A 7,614-nucleotide genomic window follows, 5' to 3' on the forward strand; every position below is an offset into this window, starting at 1 on the left:
TGTCTTTTTTTCACAGACCACTACATATGTCTTTTTCCAAATATTTTTTGTGTGCAGATAGAACACTTGTTCATGTTCATTGTCCAAAAATTTCAGATATTTCTGAATTTTTTTGCTATTTTTTCCGAATTTTTTATTGAACTAGGAGCATCTACACCTGGGTTCAGAAATGCCTTGTCCAAAAATGCGGTGGTACTAACATCTCCCGACGTTGAACTTACATTGCGTGGATTTTTTTTCCAAGTGTACTATATGGTTATGCATGTTACTAGCTAACTTTTCTTTGTCACTCCAAATGGTAATCTACATATGGCTAATTCTGCTCTAAAATTCTATTGTCATGCTTGCTTCATTTTTTCCGACGTTGTCACAGTGGATTCTAAGGCAGCAACTTTTGTTTTTAGAACATCTAAGGCAGCAACTATGCCAGCTTATTTCAGAAATATCCGACTAGTTTGGTCCTTTGCTTCATATAAAGACTTTGAATTCCCTAGTAGGCTGTACATCGGGTTTTGGGCTGAGCTTGCTAAAGGTGAAAACATCAAGCCCAGGTACAGCCCATCCAGAGGCCGGGAAATGCCTACTTTGAATTACAAATATTAACTATATTACTTTTTGGATATAACATATACGAATCATTTATTTTATACAAAAAAAAAAATCTTCAGGCTTCAGGTCAGCTTCAGCAGATAAGTTAGGGGCGAGCCCGGCTCGGATGCTGGGTTCGGGCCAGGTCCTACCTGAGCCCAATACTCTGACTTCCTCAAGCTTGCACCGTAGAAAAATTGTTATGAGGCGGAGGCTGATTGAAAAAGAAGCTCAAAATAAAGATTTTACAGTGGTTTTGCTCGCTCGTGCACAATAAAACATGGATCATTCAGCCACAGCATTGAGCTCCTGCGTGCATTCTCTCTCGATCGATTTCGCATGTAGGGGTGATCAGCATGAAGCAATCGGACAGATTCGATCCAGTTCTAAATGGATGGACTTCATTCGAGGAAGCAAGCTCACATGTCATCTCAAACGGGAACTTGACAAAGAATCTGGTTCACAGCACACTGATTTTTTAGGAGATCACCGCCTTGTAATCTGAACCCCCAAAATAAAAAAGCACCGTGACACATCGCCTGAAAGTGGTGGTTATTTCTTCAGGGTGCTGTTCACTTTGGAGCTGCTTTGGGACCTGACTTTTACCATGGCAACGCATGACCCTCTCCTAGAGTTACCCAAAGGTGAAATTCTTTCCCGTTTCTTTTGTTACTACACGCATGCGGCCTGAATTCACCTCCCGAGAGGAATCTACGTACTTGATGGGGAGCACCTCAAGTTCAAAAAAAAAAAAAGATGGAGAACCAAGTACAGCCTTAAGGATCAGGATTCAGAGTTTCAGACAGGAATGGCTCCTAAAACTTTACTTTCTCCCACCGTCTTTTTTCTCACAAGAACAAACAAGAGATTGGAAAGAAAAAGAAAACAGCACAACTCAAAGAAAAAAAAAAGCAGAGTGATGCATGGCATAGGCAAAAGAAAAGAAAGCAAGCATGGCTGGCTGGCTGGCTCACTAGCTTTGCTTCTCCTCTGCATCAGTCCTTGAAAAGCAAGGCAGAATCAGGCCAAAGCAAAAGAAGCCCAGAAGAAAACAAGAAGCAGGAATGCTACCACCCGCAACAGCGACTGACACAAATCCCTGCCCCTCCCTCCTGTGCTGCTGCTTCTTCTACTCCACTCCCTTCCCCACATTATAATATGCAGCCACATTGCAGCAGCAGCAGCCAGCGTCGTCGTCCCAGCTGCGCCACCACCGCCACTAGGACCACCTGTCCACCTCCATTAGAAGAAGCAGAGGAGAGGGAGGGAGGAAGAGGCGCGCGGCTGCGAAGAGCGCCTACCCTGTTGGCACTATGAAAAGGCCGGCCGGGTCCGGGAGGCGGGCGGCGGCGGCAGCAGCCATATTGTTGGGAGTTCTTGTCTTAATGTCATTAGTGGTGGTGGTGGAGAAGCCGTCTACGACGGCGATCGGCGGCGTGGCGATCGGAGGGAGGAGGATGCTGGCGGCAGGTGACGAAGGTGAGATGAGGAGGTCTCTGGAGGATTTCAGCGCCGATGATCCTTTCCAGGACAGCGAGAGGAAGGTGCCCAATGGCCCTGATCCCATCCACAACAGGTGCTTCACTTCACTTTCCCTTTTTCTGTGTGTTGCGCTGCAGATTGTGTGTCTGAATTTTTGAGTTGGTTTCTTCATTTCCTGTCTCTTCTTGTTCATGCACCTTCAGTTCGAATGTTGGTCTCTGGGTCATGTGACTCTGTAAATCTGCATTGATTTGGCAAATAAGAAAATTTCACATATTTGTTATGGGCCATGCATACATAGGTTTCTTCAAGTTTGAAATGCATCCTATTTGTTTGATTGAAGTGTGCCATTGTTACAGAGCTTTTTTTTTCAGAGGGGTGGCAGAACGTAGACTGGAGATTTTGACCAAATTTAAAACAATGCACTCTTACTGTTATGATGATTCTTTTAAAAGGGAGAAGTTCTTCGTCTATGCCATGTTTAATGTACCATGTAATAGCTAATGCTGATTAATATTCCAATTGATAGGCCATTAGTTCCGTCTGCAACATTTCATATGCTCTGTTTTCCTCAAATTTTCTTAGGCCGGGCAGAATTTTCTCAGGCATGAAAAATGTTTCAAGGCATGATTTCATTTGAGCATAAAGCATGAGAAGAACAAAGAACTGAGAACTTTGTAAAGAGCATGAGAAGAACAAAGAGCTCAAATATGCTCCTCCTTACACCCACAGCCACAGTCCCCTATGATGATATGCCATTCTTTCAGCAAAAGCAAGTAAAATTGGTCTTATTCTCCCTTTCTTTTGAAGATAAATATTCCAATCATGAGTAACTAGTTATGATACTTGAAATTATTATTCTATATGCCTGGAAGCAGTCAAACTTAGCACACCCACATGATTAATTATCTGGGCAACAAACAGATGGTCTAACGGTTGAGTGTAGGGTCACCTGGCTGAAACACAGACTGGCATATGTTGTTCCAGTGCACTTTTTCAATCTAACCTGATTAATTTTCTTCAGGGGGGCTGGCAAGTCGGGAAGGTCGCCGGGCCGAGCGTAGGGCACGCATCTCGAGGCATAGAAGCTTCCGAGGCTGAATATGGTGGAGCAGAGGAATGGTTCATTGCATTGCAAAGAAGGAACAAAACAAGAGCTACAATGTCATGGTGGGTCTGGCTGGATGTTGTGGTGTAACTAGGGGGGAGGTAGCATGGCCTATCTTCTTCTAAGCACTGCTATTTAAGAGAGTGTTAAGCATAACAGCTTTAGCTTTTTCGCGAAAACAGAGGCTGTTCTAGTGGTGGGGGGTTTCAGTTTTGTAAAGTAACCAAGCAGTGCTTCCCTCTCACAAGAAACAAGCACCAGAGATTCTTGGCAAAGGGGGTGTGGGCAAGAACTCCTTTCTTTTTTGGCAGAAGTGACTTTAGACATACTACTAGTACATTCTTTTTCTCTTGTCACAGTGTGAGTTTGAACACCATATAATAAGTTTTGGTACAGAGGAAACAAACAGGCCAGCAAAGAAGGGCCAACAGCAATTGTCTAGGCTTTGGTTCTTATCTTCATATGAGATGTGGAAAATATAGTGCCGCTTCAGCAGTAGCATCTATCAAAGTATCACACCTCACTAAAGAGGCTTTTGCTTTGCCTATTACAAATGCTCAATTTTTTCCTCAAAAATTTCTAAGATACTTGTGAGGTTTGTTGTAATTCTTTATCTACTTTAGACCCAATGTGACGTTTCAATTCGATATGGCACCATTTCTCATAATGAAAAACGAAGGCACGATGAGCGATTAAAGTAGCAAAGAGAAAGGATAGTGAACACCAGCGCTGCCAAAGCAGGAAGCAATGCTTTTGATCCACCATTCTGATTCCTCCCTCCCCCCATTGCCTCTCCTCCTCTCTTTAACTTCTTTTCTTGTAACTTAGTAGCTTTGAACAGCTAAAGTGAGCTCCAAAGCATGGCTGTGATGAGAGCTGTGTTTCTGTGGGGACTAAAAATCTGGTTTCTTCTTCTTGACCAGTCATTGTTGTGTCCTTGAGACGAGATGTACTGCACCATGTGCTAGAATGGATATGTAGCTCAGTGTATGGATGGACTGCTTTGTTCAGTGCAAGAGGGTGCAGCGCAATGTGAGCACAGATATGTGTCCTATTTGTACATATATGCATCTCTGATCAATGTCTCTCTCTCCCCTCCGGGTCCCGGCATGCGCCCAGCGTTTCTACTCTTGTTTCTGGTCCCAAGAGCAGGACACAGAGCTGCCCATGTACTTGCAGCTCTAGCTACTACATGTTACTTGTTTTTATTTATTTATTTTTAAGTAAGTTACAAGTGAATTGCTGCTAACAATGACTTGAGACAAAAAAAATCCAGCTGATCTACATTGGTATAAACATGCAGGAGCATATCCTCTATTCAGTCTTTTGATAAAAGGCATTCAACAGGCAGAGCCAAAAAATATCCTCAAATAGGAATACAAAGTTCATTCTTGAATCCTAAATATTTGGAGAGAATTTTGACTGAACTACTTCCACTTTACAAGATCAACTATCAAAAGGGGTAATAAATTTATCCTCAACTAAGGAAAACGGGGTACATTTTTAACTTCAGGTACCATGGACAGTATGTGGTACTGCACAGTTTTCAGTTTATGTTGATAGCCACTTTTCAGTTTATGTTGGCATACACCCAGCGTGTGTACTCTTGTTTCTGCTCCGAGAGCAGTACTCAGAGCTGCCCATGTAATTGCAGCTCTCTACTATGTTACTTTATCACTTGGTTTTTTTTTAAGTTACAAGTGAATTTCTGGTAACAATGACTTGACACAAAGAACAGGAGCACATATCCAATGTGAGCACATTCAGTTTTGTAGTTGATGACTAAGAAAGGCTAGAAACAACCATGACTTCAGCTACCTTTTGTGTGCTACTTCACAATTTTCACTTTAGGTTGGCAGAATCAATAATGGAGGAATACCTTGAGACATGGAGTACGAAGTACCAGACTTTGCAGAGCAGAATTTGTAAGATGGGTCAGCAACATTTTGCTCCGGCCTATCAGAGCTCAAATCAATTTATTTGTACAGTACATTGCTGGATAAATACTCGATAGCATCCGGTCATACCAGATTATATTTGAAACAAAAAAAATTGATTTCCCCTTTTATATTAAGATGCTCTGAGGTCAAACTACATGATACAAAAGAGTAAACATTTATGCCATTCTTCAAGTAACTTACTTGGTTTTGTAATATACATCTCACTAACTGTAAATCAGAAAGGGTGGTGAAAACAGCTAACAGCCTAACACTATGCTAACATATTCAACTCAGGTTGGTGGGGGTTTCAAGCATCGCAGACCCCGCAACTTTTGCGGCAAAATCCAAGGGTATCCTTTGTGCCCACCATGTATTTTGCATTCTTGAAACACTCCCCAACAGCAGCCCACCTAGGGCACATCTCATTGTCATCAGAACATGGCAAGTCCGTCATTACATCTGGAGGGTTGTCGAATGACCGGACATGGATCCATTTTGTGGCAGACCACTTCTCACCCTCGACTACTGGGCAGCTCGCGTGGAGACTGCTTGGATCTGTTGTCGCATTAACGTGGAGACTGAAGAACAGTAGTGCATCACCTTTTCTCGGCTTCACTGCAAAAGAACAGGAAACCATTGTTTTAGGATACACTTATATTGTTAAATTGCGGCCAATGAAGTGGAAAACATTACTTTTGACATGCAAGAGGTTGAAGGCTACCTGCTAGGCCAGATCTTGCGCACTCAGACCACGTTTCATCCTTAAGTTGTAAATGTCCTCCCTGAAAGAATGTGTCAGATAAATATAACTTGCTGGCTCAGAAAATTCCAAGTAATCTCAGAAATAATGATATACCTCAGCATTTGGAAACACAGTCTCTCCACCCTGCTTGACATCAGTCAGGTACATAAGAACAGTGGCAACCCGATGACCACCACGCTTCAGGTTAATCTTGTCAGTAAAATAATCGAAGTGGGCATCATACTTCTGACCAACTTCATAATGCAGAACCTGAACCGACTCAGCATTTTCTGATCCAGCAACAGACTAGCCAGTTAGAGAATGCCCTCTAGCCCTGAACCGACTGAAAGGCAGGTAAGGTAGCACGACATACCTTCAGGGAGAAACGTCCAAGCAGCTACACGCTTTTCAATTCCAGAGATTATTTCATCCTTGAATTGACCAAAGAAAATGAAGCAAATTAGTGGTCTTGACATCTTTCTAGGTGTTTGATGCATATGGTATAGAAGGAACAGCAGAAACATATTTTCTAACGGCCATTTCGTCGAAAATATAAACTGCAGTTTCCAAAATGATTAACTCGTCAAGATTGATTTGCACAAAAATAGCAAGAACCATTGGCAACTTCAGTAAGTCACATATATTCAAGAGGAGGGCTATTCTCAGGACTGTAATGATTCACCGGTTTCGTTACCTACCAGCAAATTGCACAGCTAATACTAACTCTCATTTCATCTCAAGAAAGAAAGTACAAATAACAACCATCAATTACGGTTTATCTCTTTCTGTTGTACTCTAAATTCTCCAAATTTTCTCCAAATTTTTGAAGGACCGAGCAACATGATTTAATCGGTATGACTAAACAAATTCTTGAAGAACTATGAACAAGGGTGATTCCATTTCCATACCTCGCGCTTTGCCAAGAAGGTGCCGGAGCTTGTGCGCACCTGGCTCATGACGCTCTTCCCAGAGTCATTGTCCGCCACCATCGACTTCTCAAGTCTCCCCTTGGCCTAAACCCCAGAACGACACAAAGATCACAACTCAACCTCTGTCATGTGCGCTGGCACCCGCTAAGAAGCCATGGGAAGAGCAGCGACTCACCAGCTTGACGAGGTGGTCGCACTCGGCGTGCGAGAGGAAGCCGCTGTACAGGAACGCCCTGCGCGCACAAACAGACAGACAGACAGACCAAACACTGTCACAGACGCAAATCGGCAAACAGGTGGCCTGGGGCAGGTCGGAAGGAAAGAAGTAAGAATGTGAGGTGAGGTGAGGTGACCTGGGGCGCCAGGAGATCTGGGTGACCCGTGCCGGGTCGTAGAATCCGCCGCCACCGTGAGACTGGCAGAGGCACGGGGCGAGCGCGAGGGCGGCGAGGAGTAGGAGGAACGGCGGCATGATGGGTCGAGGCGGGGCGGCGGCGGGGTCATGGCTCGCTCGGGGGCTGTCGGTGTATTGGTTATAGAGAGGCGACGGAGCCGGAGGTGGCGAGGTCTCCGGTCTCTGAAGTCTGGACTGGGATTCCGCCGCGGCGCCCACCGGAACAGGGGAAACGGGGGCGAGCCGCTGGTGGTGGAGGCAGCCAGGCAGGGGGGTTTCAGCTTCCGTCTCCGTGGGCGCGCGTGTCAACGGCTCCCACTTTTGCCCTTTTTTTTTTTTTTTTGCCTCTTGTCTTAGTTGTCTAGGTTTGACGGTTTTCAATTAAAAAAAGGTTTGACGGTTTTACAAGAGAGCCGTGTTTTTTGGCACAT

At 44.2% G+C, this 7,614-nt stretch overlaps 2 protein-coding genes across 2 annotated transcripts; one reads left to right on the forward strand and one right to left on the reverse strand.

Moving 5' to 3' along the window:
• Nucleotides 1–1,901: 1,901 nt before the first annotated feature.
• Nucleotides 1,902–3,134, forward strand: LOC124700494 (CLAVATA3/ESR (CLE)-related protein 25-like). The gene is made up of 2 exons (XM_047232618.1): nt 1,902–2,164; nt 3,095–3,134. The coding sequence occupies exons 1-2, from the start codon at nt 1,902–1,904 to the stop codon at nt 3,132–3,134; spliced, it is 303 nt and encodes a 100-aa protein (XP_047088574.1).
• Nucleotides 3,135–5,364: 2,230 nt separating this feature from the next.
• On the reverse strand, nt 5,365–7,261 carry LOC124700495 (probable prolyl 4-hydroxylase 6). Its single transcript, XM_047232619.1, has 7 exons — nt 7,143–7,261; nt 6,965–7,022; nt 6,769–6,873; nt 6,234–6,291; nt 5,975–6,150; nt 5,840–5,900; nt 5,365–5,733 (listed from the first exon to the last, which is right to left on the reverse strand). Exons 1-7 carry the CDS (start codon nt 7,259–7,261, stop codon nt 5,426–5,428), a joined length of 885 nt encoding a protein of 294 aa, XP_047088575.1. The 3' UTR covers nt 5,365–5,425.
• Between the last annotated feature and the right edge of the window lie 353 nt (nt 7,262–7,614).

The sequence above is a fragment of the Lolium rigidum genome, chromosome 3, assembly GCF_022539505.1.
Source record: "Lolium rigidum isolate FL_2022 chromosome 3, APGP_CSIRO_Lrig_0.1, whole genome shotgun sequence".
Taxonomy (NCBI): domain Eukaryota; kingdom Viridiplantae; phylum Streptophyta; class Magnoliopsida; order Poales; family Poaceae; genus Lolium; species Lolium rigidum.

Excerpts from the sequence above, each read along its gene's own strand:
- LOC124700494 (XM_047232618.1), top strand. The coding sequence starts at position 1,902 with ATGAAAAGGCCGGCCGGGTCCGGGAGGCGGGCGGCGGCGGCAGCAGCC. Across the intron at positions 2,165-3,094 it reads CCTGATCCCATCCACAACAG|GGGGGCTGGCAAGTCGGGAA; the intron begins GTGCTTCACTTC and ends AATTTTCTTCAG.
- LOC124700495 (XM_047232619.1), bottom strand. The coding sequence starts at position 7,261 with ATGCCGCCGTTCCTCCTACTCCTCGCCGCCCTCGCGCTCGCCCCGTGC. Across the intron at positions 6,292-6,768 it reads CCTTCTTGGCAAAGCGCGAG|GATGAAATAATCTCTGGAAT; the intron begins GTATGGAAATGG and ends GGTCAATTCAAG. Across the intron at positions 5,734-5,839 it reads CGCAAGATCTGGCCTAGCAG|TGAAGCCGAGAAAAGGTGAT; the intron begins GTAGCCTTCAAC and ends GTTCTTTTGCAG.